Source organism: Penicillium crustosum (assembly GCF_028827405.1).
Source record: "Penicillium crustosum strain IBT 35664 chromosome Unknown utg000004l_segment0_segment0, whole genome shotgun sequence".
NCBI lineage: Eukaryota > Fungi > Ascomycota > Eurotiomycetes > Eurotiales > Aspergillaceae > Penicillium > Penicillium crustosum.
The window spans coordinates 943220-956814 of record NW_026623125.1 but is presented as its reverse complement, the minus strand read 5'-3'; the positions used below and the strand labels follow the sequence as shown (position 1 = coordinate 956814).

Genomic DNA, 13595 nt, shown 5'->3' with positions numbered 1-13595 from the left:
TTGGCGGATACTATCACCACCTTCATTTAACTGTACTACTAGAAAACAGTCGATGAGATCATGAAGCAATACAGAAAATGTACCAGAAAGTGACAACTATAGATAAGACGATGACAAGCTATTTACTATGGGGAGCTACCTAGCCAGGTGACTGTGGAAGAATTCGAGGCTAAGGTCTCACTTAGGAGAGCCCCCTCGCTCTGTTTAATAGAAATGTATCCTTTGTCAGGAATCCACATGTAAAAAGTACATGCAAATCCATATAGTTTCAACTTCTAAAGTTGTCGTCGTCATAGTATAGCGGGAACCAGGGAAGGTTCTCCATTGATCTATTTCCCCGCAATCCCCGCAATCCCCACACTCGGTTCCCGGGAGTTAACCCATCGTCGACATGCCGATACCTGTTTGCTAAGCTTCTATCACCTCTCTCCAATCTGAGTGAATAATAATCCCCATCATGGCTGGGCATTTCAAATCTGGTCGCAGAACTCGCGCTGTGATAAGTTGTGACCGCTGTAAAAGTCGAAAGACAAAGGTAAGTCACGTACGTCTCTGTTTCTTCTTTGATGCATGAAGCTCCTAACGCTGTCTCAAGTGTACTAATCCAGGTAATAATCGGATTTCCCTGTCTGTCGCATATGTCCACATCTTACCCATCTATCAAAACTTCAGTTCCAGGCCCTTGCGATCATTGCCGCAACCGCGGAGCCGAATGTCATGTTGATATAACGAAACGACGAAAGAGACCATATTATTTTGTCTCTGAGGAGGAATTCCGGGATATGCAAGCCATCCTGAAGAGTTACCTTCCGGATGACGACCTCACTCCGGAAACCCTTCGTTCTCTTGCGCAGCAATGCCGTCATCAAAAGCCCCCTACACCGCAGCCAAATCCCCCACCCATAGCTACACAGCCAGTTGCCCCATCTACGCCCGTTTCGGTGTCGGCATTTGTGGCTCCTAGTCCTCCAGAAACTACGCGGAAGACACCGGATGGGAATTCACGGGAAAACTCCGATTTTGAGCCGAATCCAGATGATGCTGTGTTGCAGGATGCTGTTTGCTTCCATCAAAAATTAGGATGCTTGCTAGCCGATTCCCTAGGGGAATACCGTAGGTCACGCAGATTTCGGCCCCGTATTAAGAATTCCAGAGCTGAAAATGACTAGGCTATATGGGTCCCGAGTCAGGATTGTCCTTCAATGCTGCTATTCGACGTCTTACAGGCGACGAAATGTACACACCAGAATCTCCGAATATTATCCCCGGCATGGTTACAGTCGCAATGCCTCTTCCAAGTCCTCGATCTCAGCACATCAGTGCAGGGTTGCCTCCTTTGGAGAAATGTCAGGCATCTGTCATGCGCTATTTTAAGGAGGTGCATTGTCTCTACTGGCTCTTCTCCTCAGATAGGTTCCATATTCAGCTAGAGAAGACATACCACACTCCCCTGGAAAGCCTCACAGCATCCTGGCTATGTTCACTCTACTCAATATTAGCAATCGTTTACGTTGACAACAATGGCGTGAATGACCGTACGGCAGCAACAGAGTACCTGGAACATGCAAAATCCTATGTTCCAACGGTCAGTGATGAAGGAACACTCGACAGCGTTCGCGCCATGGTACTCTTAGTATGTTCTTTGTCAGGCTTACAATATTGAAGGACTAGCGCTGACCGAAATTCATTAACAGTCAACGGCCCTACAATCGCACGGATTTTCTAATCCAGCATACCTTTACAGTAGCCTTGCTGTACAGATTGCTCGTTCTCTTGGGTTGCATTGCGACATGTATTGCGCATTCTATGGCTCCGTTGAGAAAGAACACGCCCGGCGACTCTGGTTATCACTTGTAATTTTTGATCAGGATCTATCGTTGAGATTAGGGAGGCCATGTGCAATTGAAGATTCTTGTCATCCAAAGTTGCCTTCTGAAATGGTAGTTGTGCCCGGATTCTCTCCCAATCTTTATGGTTCAATGCATCTCTAACTTTCTATTTTAGATACTACCGCTTGGCTCCCATACCCCTCCAGACTACTTGGCTGCTTGTAGCAGTCTTAGTCAGCTGGCCAAAACTGCGCGCAACGATGTTTACAATAAGTCGTTTCTGAGTGTCCAGCGATTGGAGATGAAGGTTATTAAAGAAGCCATGTCTTCTTTGCAAGAATGGGCAGACGCTCTTCCTCCTCATCTCAGAATTTCTGACATGATAGCCCCGCGCTTCTTCTACAGACCTATCGCAGTCCTCCATTTGAGGTATCATGGTGTCCGATTACTTATAACGCGGCCTTTTCTTCTCTACGATGTCATATGCCAGAAGACCATGTATGGAAGGGGCAAGCTGCAAGCCCTTGAACCACTGAGTACTCTCTGTGTGAGTTCTGCGGAGCATATGCTATCCATTCTGGTGGAAATGGTCGCCGAGTGTACCTTTTCAAGGTTAATTGCTTTGGACTTTCTTTTCGCTTTAGATATTCTGCAGGTTTTACTTTCGGCATTCGCTCTCTCAAAGGGGGACAAGGAACTCGCCAACATACGGAAGTGTCTTCAGGTACTCCAGACCATAGGAACTGCAGGATATGGTGAGAAGATGATCTCCGAAGTGATATTTGAATTAGTCCAATGGGGGATGATCCCAAGCAACTCTGCTCCTTCACAATCTGAGCAAAGTGGAGAAGTATCTGTGACGGGGCTCGATACTGTGAACGACACTTATAATTTGTACGTATCAACCCCTCCTTGAATCATATTTTTCCTGTCTGTTCTAACATTGCTTAGTTTGTTTGGGATGTCGGATACTACTCTTGATCTTGGTTCCTTCCCGATATTCTCGGGATTGGATGTTCCTATTCAGATGGAAGCTGGTTTGAGCAGATTGGAACATGGCGCTTCTCTACAGTAATAACTCTTTTCAGAAATTACAATTCAAATACCTGTACTAAGCTTCCAATCCCCATCCCCAATTTCCTATCATACGTGTTAGGTATCCTGGAAAAAGCAAGGCTACAGTCCAATTGGGCGTGTCGCTGTCGTGATGGTCCCTAAAACCCCTCCATGTAAGAAATGTTCAGTATTCCATCTAGGAAGGAGATCGTTTAGTTTGTCATCTAATCTATAGACTCTTTCCAGCTTTTAAATACAGGATATTGTACGCTCATCCCATAAACTAAAGTACGGACCTTCTTGATGAAGAGCTCCTCCATAAAACCTGAGTGTTGACCATGAAATTCAAGCCTAATAGTTCAAAAAGATAGATTGGGCAGTGTCGCGAATCTCAACACGCTTATAACTTTGTGGTTGGGGCATCAGGCAAATTAAGCGATAGAGCTGGACCACTCTTGGACATATCCCCATCCAATGTTGGCGCTCTCAAATCACTCTCTTTAACCTGCTTCCCAGTGACGGGGTGGGGATAATGGAAAGGTACAACCTTTGTCTCAGGCCATAAATTCCTAGACTCCACGATTTGGTCAGGACCAAGCGGGTCCTCTGGGTAGCACTTCTTGGGGAAGGGAACGTATTCCGGCCGGGTGTGACTCCATCCTTTCTCGAAATCGGCATGCCAGAATGGGAAATATCTATAGCGATACGGCTTCCAGATCCCATCTTCCTTGATATACTCGTTCTCATAGAGGCCCCCCTCCCACCATTGGACGAGACCCCGAGGATGATCATCGGCAATGCTTTCATGGGTGCCAGCGGACATCAAAGTTCTTAGTCTTCCGCAGGCGTGGGTTCCCTCTTTATTGACGTCGATGATATCCTGCAGCATCGCATGGTCTAGGAGGAAACCATGGATAGGTCCATTACGGCCGTGAACAAATTTTCCTGCGAAGCGGTCGATAAATAGTCGGCGTATACCTTCCTTTCCTCGGTATCTTCCTCCGTGGAACTCAATGAAGGCATCTGGCGAATCGGACCACAGGTCCACGACCTTTAAAGTAAAATTTTGATCAGTATCGAACTAGGATCTTTCTTAGGCCGTTGAAAATGCACCTCTTGATACAGGCATTTGTCGAGATAGTAGCCGTACTTGAAATGCAGCTTGCGAATTTCGGCTTCGTCTGCAAAACGCGCCATCAAATTAGTACTTGGGAAAGGTGTACCAACTTGATTTATACTTACCGCCAATACGAGATACTTCCGCCTTCAACGAGGTCAATTCAGCTTTCAGGGCTTTAAGATCTTCGGACATATTTTGTAGTTTGATGTTGCGTTCAATTGTTCGGCTTTGTTGGAATGGTTGGGTTACACGTTATGAGGGACGATATTTATATAGTTCCCAACCAACAAGGACTGTGAAGGCCTCAACGTGTCTAGCCCACTTTTCTTGTGACTGGATTGTATGAATGGCCGGATCAGGAGTAGTTAGCGCGAGAAAGTAGTTATCGGCACAAATAGACCGACAAAATCCGGAGTGATAGCCTAGTAACGGATGTAACGGATGTATACTCCGCACTGTCGGTAGAATCAGACCGATATAAGGTAACAAATACAGCTTGGCTTGGATTTATCTTCGTATTTCACTTAGACGCGTATGTTGTCTTTTACGTCATCAGTCAAGCCTGCCGGGGCCCCAGCCCCTGGAGGGCTCCAGGTGCTCCAGCGGCAGTGGCCACGCCAGATACAATGCTGGTAAATCCAACTAGCATACCCCTTATGAGTGTGTTCGATAAATATGATACGATTTCCGGCATCCTCATGATTCCCTCGGATTCCTTTCTTGCAAGGCCATATCGGTGTCATTTCTTGTCATCCATTCCATTTAACTACTGTTCCCCTTGACCAGTTCCCTTTATATTTACTCACATGCCGCCCCTCAATATGACTATGGGCATTCTCCGTCCTTCTGGGTCCGAGGACTGCCCTGGTACAGTCCTTCTCTATGAGAGATCCGACAATGAACAGAGTTATCATGTCGGTGCTAAACATGACCCAAAGGTACGCTTCACTTGAAGATGTCTAACCTTGCTCCTATTTTGTTTAATAACGAACCTCAGGATCCTTCCATCGTCTTAGATCCCCAACCATCAGATGATCCAAATGATCCCCTGGTGAGACCACCCTGCCGTTCCTTCACTTGATACCTGTTGACTTTAGAAGAATTGGTCGATTTGGAAAAAGGATCTTCTCTATTTGACAATTTTCGTCAACACCATCATCTTAGCTGCAGTCCCTGGACCAGTATTCGCGTCTTCTACTGCAGTGATATCCAAAAGTCTGGGGGTCTCATTGGACAATGTTGCTCTTCTCTCAGGATATCAACTGCTTGTTGTCGGCTTGTACGGGTAAGCCTTGGAAAATTCTTGATTTATATTCTGAAACTGAGAATTCAAAGCCCGTTTTGCTCGGCATTGGCTCGCAAGTACGGTAAACGACCTCAATACCTGTTTGGCTGCACGATGGCATTGATTGGAACAATCATTTGTGTGGTTTCGGGGTCAAATTATTCAATACTTCTTGCTGGTCGTCTCCTCCAAGGATTTGGGACAACTCCATTTGAGTCGCTGTCACTAGCCGCAATCGGGGACATGTAAGGCCCCGTTCAAGTATCGTCTGTCTCTACCACTCTAATTGGCTTGTTAGATACTTCGTCCATGAGCGTGGTATTAGGACTGGGGTGATGGTACGGCTGTCCTCTTTTTTTCTAGTTGCACAATACGAGCGATTTGCTAACCGTGTCCCAAGGTGATTGCGTTGACGTGCCTTTCCAGTGCAGTAAATATTATAGCAGGTCCAATCACCCTCACTCTGGGCTGGAGATATATGCTCATCATTCACTTGCCATTCGTCGCAACGACGTGGATTCTCACGTTCTTTTTCATCCCGGAAACCCAATTTCGCCGCCCCGATGCAAACTCTGAGCATATTGACACCCCAGAACATAGAGCTGAGTCCAAAGAAAAGACAGAGGGATCGGAGGTCTTTGAGGAAGAGAATGTGGAAGAACAACAGACCATACATCCGTCCACCAATGTTGCAAAGAGGGGCTATATACACAATCTCGCCATATTATCAGGGACTTATACTGATATCAGCCTTCTAAAACTAATTGCTGCGCCCTTTGTTGTTCTACATAACCCAGGTGTTATTTGGGTAAGTCTAACCCAGTCATTAAATATGCTTCGCTGACTTCGTTGCCAGTCACTGGGCATTTCTGGTGCACTCGTGGTAAGTCCTCCATATTTCAGGACATCCGTGTCGTATTTTCTAACTGTTACAGGGAATGTGGGTTAGCTTAGCCTATACGTTCGCGCAAATATGGTCCGCCCCGTGAGTCTTGAACCATTGGGCATGAAAATCGTTCGTTGGCTGACTGAAGCAGGCCGTATAATCTGAATGTCGCCCAAAATGGATATTTTTATGTTGGAGGTACGTCACGGTCTGGTCGATCATACTCCTTCTCTCTCCCGTAAATCACAAATCTCACAAGCGTATAGCTATGCTCGGAGGTATGATTGGTGGCCTTGGTAGTGCGTGGCTGAACGATTTAGTCACTAAACTCATGATCCGCATAAACCGTGGGATTTATGAACCAGAATTTCGAATCCTAACTCAGGCAATTGCCGGTGCTGCATTTGCCTTGGGATACTTCGTGTTCGTATGGCTCTTCGAGCACCCCTTCTCGACTGGCTACTATCTAGGCGCATTTTTACATGGATGTCTTTGTTTTGGTGTTACTGTGTCGAGTGTGTCGGCAAGTCTGTATATCTTGTATGTCTCCCTGACGCACTTCAATTTCTCTTGATTTTCCACGTGTACGGCATAAAACTGACAAGTCATTAGGGATTCGCATTCTTCTAATACGACGGAAATTTTCAGCCTCCAAATGATGTTCAAGAACCTCTTGTTCTTTGGATTTGCGCGCTTTGTGAATTCATGGGTAGCTGAAGATGGAGCGCAAGATATGTTCCGGACTTACGGAATAATTTCCGTCTGTATAGCTGCCACTTCGATTCCAATGTGTAAGTGGATTACATATCGCTACTTGGTAGCGTTCAGAGACTAACCTTTCCTAGACTTTTTCGGAAAGTGCAATCGCCTATTCATATACAGACTGGGGTTTTTGCAACGGTTCTACTTTGGTAAAGGTTGAGGCGGTATTTGCTGAGTCGGATTTCACCAGATCTTTTTGCATCATGCAACTGAAGTATCCAGATATTGAAATTGGTATTTATTCATGTTTGATTTGATTTGGCTTCTAAACAATGAACGTTCTTTGGCACCGTCTCAAATCTACTTCGGCGACCTAGTTACCTAGTCAAGTATATTGTAACGTTTGTCTAGTTGCTGTAGCCTACATGTTGCTTCGGCGAAGAAGATATACTCTTCTACCAGGTTTTGTTACATTCCAACCTACCTAAAGCAGACTTCCAAAATACAAGTCTTCTAGTTTAAAAGTGATAACTTCAGAAGCAATCAACTATCTCGGTATATTGCAGTAAGCACGCTAGTTTATTCACTCCGATCAAAACAATTCAAGATACTTCAGTCAAATTTTATATTTTTACTATAACTTGAAGACTGTCATTATAAATGGGTATTTCCGAAGTTCCCGTTTAGAACAGATATAAAAGATATTCGACCAAATCACCCCCAACTACCGATTCCGCTCGGTTACTTTCATAAACATGTTCTTTTGACTTGACGACCAGCAGGTGTGGACTTTCCATGGCTCACTGGGATTGGCTATTTTGAGTTCGAAGTGACGTAGCAGCTGTACGACATAGAGATTGATTTCCACCAAAGCGATATTTTTTCCCAAGCAGGACCTTGCACCATATCCGAACTGCGGAAGAAGGTTCGTTAGTAAATTTTAAAGACCGGAAACTCAAGGTATCGGGGATCATACCGTGGCATTATGCTTATCCATCCAAGCCGTTCTCTCGTTGCTTTCTAACCACCTATCCGGGTTCCAAATGTCTGCATCTTTTCCAAATACGGCTTTATCGCGGTTGCTCGCAACCGGTGACATGGAAATCTCCGTCCCTGCAGGGATGTATGCATTGCATATCGTGACGCCACCCGCAGGGGAAAAACGAGGAAGTTGGAACTGGATGGACGGGTGCATTCTTAGGCCTTCTTTAATCACCGCCTGAAGATAGGGCAAGTCCAGGCATTCTGTGTACTTTATCTCCCGACCTTCCAGATTGTGGGTGGCATAAAAAGAGTCAATCTCCTCTATAAGCTTTCGATAGCCAGTGCGATCGAGAACCAAGGGACCCAAGGCGGCTCGAATACCAATGGCTGTGGTATCTGCTCCGGCTCCCAAGAGACTCACAACTTCTCCGAGCAGTTCTGGATGGTCTAGAGGCTTGCCGTCGCTAGTTTTAGAATCAATGAACTGTTGAAGTAGATCGGTGCGTGAAGCTTTCTCTTGTTTCCGTTTCAGGATCATCTCGTCGGCATATTGAGTCACTTTGAACAGTTGCTGAAGTCTGCTCAGGTCAATGTTGGCCAACTTGCAGATTGTTCTGATTCCGTTGGACTTTAACCAACGAAGCTTGCCAGGAAGGTATCCCGAGTTTGCCAGGACCAGGAAGCTCAAATCAATCGCTTCGACAATAGACTTTGAAGGTCCCTCGCCTCTCGTTTTCAAAAGATCAAAGCTTCCCCCGAACCCAATTTCTCCTAGAACGTCGAAGGCAAACGCTTGAGTGTAAACCGCCATGTCCAAGACTGCCCATGTCTCACCTTTTCTCGCATCTGCGACGCATTCTGCAAACGTTTCTCTGCTCTGATCAACAATAGCTTGAATGTATTTTTCCATTTTGAGAATAGATGTCATAGCATAGGCTTTCGCAACTTGCTTGCGTTTTCGTGAATGCTCATTGACATCTATCTCACTAAAGGCAGTGTTGGATATCTTCCCACTGCTGTTCCAAATCCGATACCAGTCGGTCTAAATTCGAAAAAGAACGTTAGCTTTCTACAAGTTCAGATTCTTTCGGCACACGATATACTCACCTTCGTCGCTTTGGTGCCATGGCCGTAGATTGCCCGTAGTCCATAATTGGCGTCGAGTATAGATACCGCATTTGGGGCGATGCGTACCACTGGGCCGTACCGTGCATGTAGTTCGAGGATATCGGTATGCCATTGTCCTTTTAGATACCGCCAGCTCTGCCAGGCACGGGTTGATATGCCTATTTTGGGCCCAGGGATATGGGATAGCGGATGGAAATAGTGTCGGTAGACTAATGTCGCCACCAGACTCGCTGCCAACACAAAGCCCCATATAAACATTTCGCGAAATTGTCCTTAGGTGTGTTAAAGAGGTTTTTGGGAATAAAAAGGATCAATTGAAATGTCAACTTCACTCGGTGTGGAAATGGGCCGGAGACTGGCGATATCCTTTAAATTGTTGAGCTACTACATTTGGATTGCTATATGGAGTCTACAATATTGAAAACTTTGAATTATGTTTGTCCAATGCTTCCGTTAGTACATAGAATTATCGCTTGGATGATTCCGATGCATGTAAGAGTTCAAAGTACGTGGTATTTACATACAGTCAACCCTAATGCAGAATAGCGTTTCTCGGTTGTTAAATGTCGTCCCAAATGCCGACGCACAGGCTCACCAAAGATGGGGTATATACTTGGCATCCACTAAATACGGGGAAATCGCCTCAACTACGTTCCAGTGGATCCATCTTCTAGTTTTTGACGAATCAAAAACTTGCACGGGGTAATGCTTCCTAGAGATACCTCACATGCCTACACTATTGTCCATCGGATCCTGACATGCACAACTGCCGATCTCAGCGTCTGTGTATGCATCAAAGCATTTTGAGATAAGGATCTCCTTCTAGTGGAGAAGAACATTACGTATATTTTGTGATGTAGTGTATATAACATGCCATCCTCATGGCTGCTACGTTGAATAAGACCTAAGCAATCGGACATAATTATGGCTATTATCATCTCTTTTCCTGCGGCTGCACTTTACTATGCGGTCTATGCCGTTCCTCCTTTGTTCCTACTTTATCTTACCCTCAATTATTTCTACAATTCCCTAAACGTCTTTCCGGGACCTTTCTGGGCGCACCTGACTGATATTTGGCGATATATCGATGTGAGGGGTCGACGTCCTGAACTTACGCATATAGCTTTACACCGCAAGTATGGCGATGTTGTGCGCCTGGGGCCACGCACTTTGTCCTTCGCAGACCCAAAGGCAACGAAAGTGATCTACGGTCTAAACAAAGGATTCACCAAGGTAGTTATATGCCGACCCCTGCGATATGCACGCCTTCTAATTGAGATGCCAGTCCGAATTTTACCCCGTCCAAATGACCGTTTCTAAAGGCGAGCCATTACCATCGCTGTTCTCTACGCTAGATGAGACATTCCATGCGAATCTCCGCCGTTCTGTCAACCATGCGTTCTCAATGAGTTCATTGGTACAGTACGAGCCCATGGTCGATGAGACGACAGAAATTTTCCTCGATCAAACAAGCCGACTCTTCGCTGATGGATCCACGGTGTGTGATTTCGCACGGTGGCTACAATTCTTTGCCTTTGATGTTATTGGAAGTATTACCTATAGTAAACGCCATGGATTTATCGAGAAAAACGAAGATATCGATGGAATCGTCAGTTCCCTGGCAAATATCTTCGATTATTCTGCCCCTGTTGGTCAAATGCCATGGCTAGATAAACTATTTTGGAAGAATCCAATATTTGATCTTCTTCAAAGGTTGGGCTTATCAGATAATTCCCATCCTGTGGCCATCTTCGCAAAGCATCGCATGGAGGAACGTATGTCAGCAAAAGTTGATATAACGGGATCGAAGGATGACCTTCTCACAATGTTCCTCAAGGCCGGTGAAACCCGTCCAGATTTCATGACAAACAAACGAATCCTTACTATGGCCGTTTCTATGGCCTTTGCCGGGTCTGAAACAACCGCCATCAGTATTGCAGCCGTTTTCTACTACTTACTTAAGAACCCGGAGTGCATGACACGGGTTAAGAAGGAGCTGGACGATGCCGTGGACAACGGTACAATCGTGAACTGCCCAACAGGACTTGTCTCATGGACAGAGTCACGACAGCTGCCCTATCTCGATGCCTGTGTAAAGGAAGCTTTCCGTATGCATCCCGCTGCGGGACTTCCGCTGGAACGTGTTGTTCCTGCATCAGGGGTGGAGATCTCCGGTCATTTCATTCCTGGCGGAACAATCGTTGGTTGCAGCCCCTGGGTTATTCACCGTCGTCAAGATATTTTTGGACCAGACACCGATGTATACAACCCTGATAGATGGCTTACTGCGCCGCCAGATCAAATAAAGGCTATGGATGGAATGATGCTCCAGTTCGGTGCCGGTTCGAGGACCTGCATTGGGAAGAATATTTCTCTAATGGAGATTTATAAAATTATACCCAGTTTTTTGCGGAGATTTGAGGTATGTTCTCTTTCTTTTTATACGAGGCACATATTACCGATGCTGACTTAATTTTTGATAGGTACAATTGGCACACCCTGACCAAGAATGGAAATTGTGGAATGCATGGTTTGTACGCCAACACAACTTCAAGACGATTTTTACCCCGAGAGAGATTATACTATAATTTAGCATTGTCTATTTTTTATCTTGAGTGTTGAAACGTGGAAGCTTTTATGTTTTTATTGTATTACCAAATGCAAGTTCTCGTAGATCTCAACAGACATCCTTCTCAATGAACAGGCTTTTCACGCCCTTTGCAATATAAGCATACATTCTAGGAAAATAGGCAGATAATTCGACAAAATCCTACCTAGCTTAGCAGCGTAAACCGTCATCAGCACAAATCACTGTTTCGCTCAGATGAACATGTTGGATCGTAATTTTATATATCTCAACTCTAGTATACAGTCATGATGGTGCAAGTTATCAAATTGCTAAGTCTCAATAAAAAACAATAATAGGAGAAGTCTGCATAAATGTCCAAATGCACGGTGCAAAGTGAGTTGAGATTGTTGAAGAAGCAAAAGAAAATAAGACTGAACTATGGCATCGGCCAGTTGAATATGAAGGGGAAATAATTCAAGAGAGGTCAATCACTGCTCTCCCCATCAAACTTCCCGCCTTCATATCCTGGAAAATTTGCGAAAGCCCCTCCATTGGCACTGTCTGTATATGGACGTGAACGACTCCCCGAGCAGCGAGATCCAATACCTCAACGGCGTCAACACGATTGCCAACAGCCGATCCCATAATTTTCAATTGCTTCGCTATCAAACCCCCAGGAGAAGCGCTGGCAATCGGCTTTTGTTCACCTGCTGGAAGCCCAACGCAAACCAGAGTACCGCCGAATCTTAGAAACTGAACCCCTTGGCTATAGGCACTATTGGCAGCGGTACAGACAATGACAGTGTGAGGCCCAAGTCCTCCAGTTAGAGATTTCACGAGGTTTGAAATCGCTACACCGTTATCGTCTGTGGGGAATTGGGAAATATCCACAAAATGTTCAGCACCTGAGTTCTTGACCAATTCGGCTTTTTGCCCTTGGTCAATGCCGATGACACGGAACCCCATCCCCTTACTGGCAATCTGAACTGCCAGGTGTCCCAGTCCACCCCCTGCACCAGAAATGACAACCCACTAACCAGGTGCGGTCATGCTGCGCTTAAGAGCAGAATAGGCAGTAAGTCCTGCACAGAGTAGAGGTGCGACCTGAGCAGATTCTACTTCGTCTGGGATCCTGGTCACGTAATTTGCAGGACCCAGGACATATTGTTGGAAAGTACCAGGAGTGTAATATCCGGACACTTTCTGGTTAAAGCAAAGGCTGTCCGATTGCTTTTGACACGGTTCTGCTTATGTTTCAGTAAATTCAATGCAGATCGCTAGAGGTAAAATCTCACCGCAGTTTCCACAAGCGCTTGCGACCCATTTTACACCAACTCTATCCCCGATCTTTATGCCAGAGCTTCCTGTTCCTGAGCCCAGCTTCACCACACGACCAACTCCTTCGTGGCCACCAATTTGTCCTTGTGGGGTCGGTGGAAGGCCCGCCCACTAACCGACTCGTTAGTTGAATCGACAATTTGGGTGTTTTGAAGCCGGGCTAAACCAACACTGTTTGTCATAATATCGAGGTCGGAGTGACAGACGCCAGAATGGGTTCTGTAGACGGGTTGTGAGCCGTAGAAAGGGATGGGGATATATTGCGTACTTCAACTCAATCAATGGAGAGAACGTACAAGTTTATCAGAACCTCGTCTGGGCCCGGCTCGGGAATATCAGTTTCCACAATATCGATAGACACTGATCCAGGCGAGTTGTAGATAGCAGCTTTCTGCTTCATCGGGAGTGTCGGTGGGAGAACCGTCATCCTGATCTATGAGGAAAATAAAAGGAGAAGAAAATCCAAGACGTAGAGAGTAGAATAAGAAATAAAAATCTAAGCACTAATGTGAGTATAGGGAGGACAGTTTTATATAGATATTGACCGAGTCATATTAGAACCAACGGAAGTGCCCCTCCAAGGGGCCCTCGCAACTGACAAATTACACAAACGGGAATATCCCCGAACATAACATAAAAGATTACGTTAACTTGGGCATGCGAGCCCTTTCGGTAGTATGATAGCGACTGTTTTTGTG

At 45.6% G+C, this 13595-nt stretch overlaps 6 protein-coding genes across 6 annotated transcripts; 3 read left to right on the top strand and 3 right to left on the bottom strand.

Moving 5' to 3' along the window:
- Positions 1–638: 638 nt before the first annotated feature.
- N7487_009424 (fungal specific transcription factor domain-containing protein) lies at positions 639–2904 on the top strand (the record flags this gene model as incomplete). The annotated part of the gene is made up of 4 exons (XM_056877154.1): positions 639–1113; positions 1170–1633; positions 2005–2723; positions 2781–2904. 4 exons carry the CDS (start codon positions 639–641, stop codon positions 2902–2904), a joined length of 1782 nt encoding a protein of 593 aa, XP_056725734.1.
- A 381-nt stretch (positions 2905–3285) lies between these two features.
- On the bottom strand, positions 3286–4197 carry N7487_009423 (nuclear transport factor 2 family protein; the record flags this gene model as incomplete). The annotated part of the gene is made up of 3 exons (XM_056877153.1): positions 3286–3936; positions 3999–4066; positions 4128–4197. 3 exons carry the CDS (start codon positions 4195–4197, stop codon positions 3286–3288), a joined length of 789 nt encoding a protein of 262 aa, XP_056725733.1.
- A 614-nt stretch (positions 4198–4811) lies between these two features.
- On the top strand, positions 4812–7098 carry N7487_009422 (Major facilitator superfamily domain general substrate transporter; the record flags this gene model as incomplete). The annotated part of the gene is made up of 12 exons (XM_056877152.1): positions 4812–4943; positions 5003–5056; positions 5103–5290; positions 5341–5535; positions 5589–5628; positions 5691–6098; positions 6147–6173; positions 6226–6275; positions 6328–6374; positions 6443–6716; positions 6789–6967; positions 7022–7098. 12 exons carry the CDS (start codon positions 4812–4814, stop codon positions 7096–7098), a joined length of 1671 nt encoding a protein of 556 aa, XP_056725732.1.
- A 504-nt stretch (positions 7099–7602) lies between these two features.
- N7487_009421 (cytochrome P450) lies at positions 7603–9248 on the bottom strand (the record flags this gene model as incomplete). Its single annotated transcript, XM_056877151.1, has 3 exons — positions 7603–7791; positions 7855–8904; positions 8970–9248. 3 exons carry the CDS (start codon positions 9246–9248, stop codon positions 7603–7605), a joined length of 1518 nt encoding a protein of 505 aa, XP_056725731.1.
- Positions 9249–9914: 666 nt separating this feature from the next.
- On the top strand, positions 9915–11493 carry N7487_009420 (cytochrome P450; the record flags this gene model as incomplete). The annotated part of the gene is made up of 3 exons (XM_056877150.1): positions 9915–10223; positions 10276–11332; positions 11474–11493. 3 exons carry the CDS (start codon positions 9915–9917, stop codon positions 11491–11493), a joined length of 1386 nt encoding a protein of 461 aa, XP_056725730.1.
- Positions 11494–12033: 540 nt separating this feature from the next.
- N7487_009419 (zinc-dependent alcohol dehydrogenase) lies at positions 12034–13324 on the bottom strand (the record flags this gene model as incomplete). The annotated part of the gene is made up of 5 exons (XM_056877149.1): positions 12034–12545; positions 12597–12803; positions 12855–13008; positions 13068–13116; positions 13194–13324. The coding sequence occupies 5 exons, from the start codon at positions 13322–13324 to the stop codon at positions 12034–12036; spliced, it is 1053 nt and encodes a 350-aa protein (XP_056725729.1).
- Between the last annotated feature and the right edge of the window lie 271 nt (positions 13325–13595).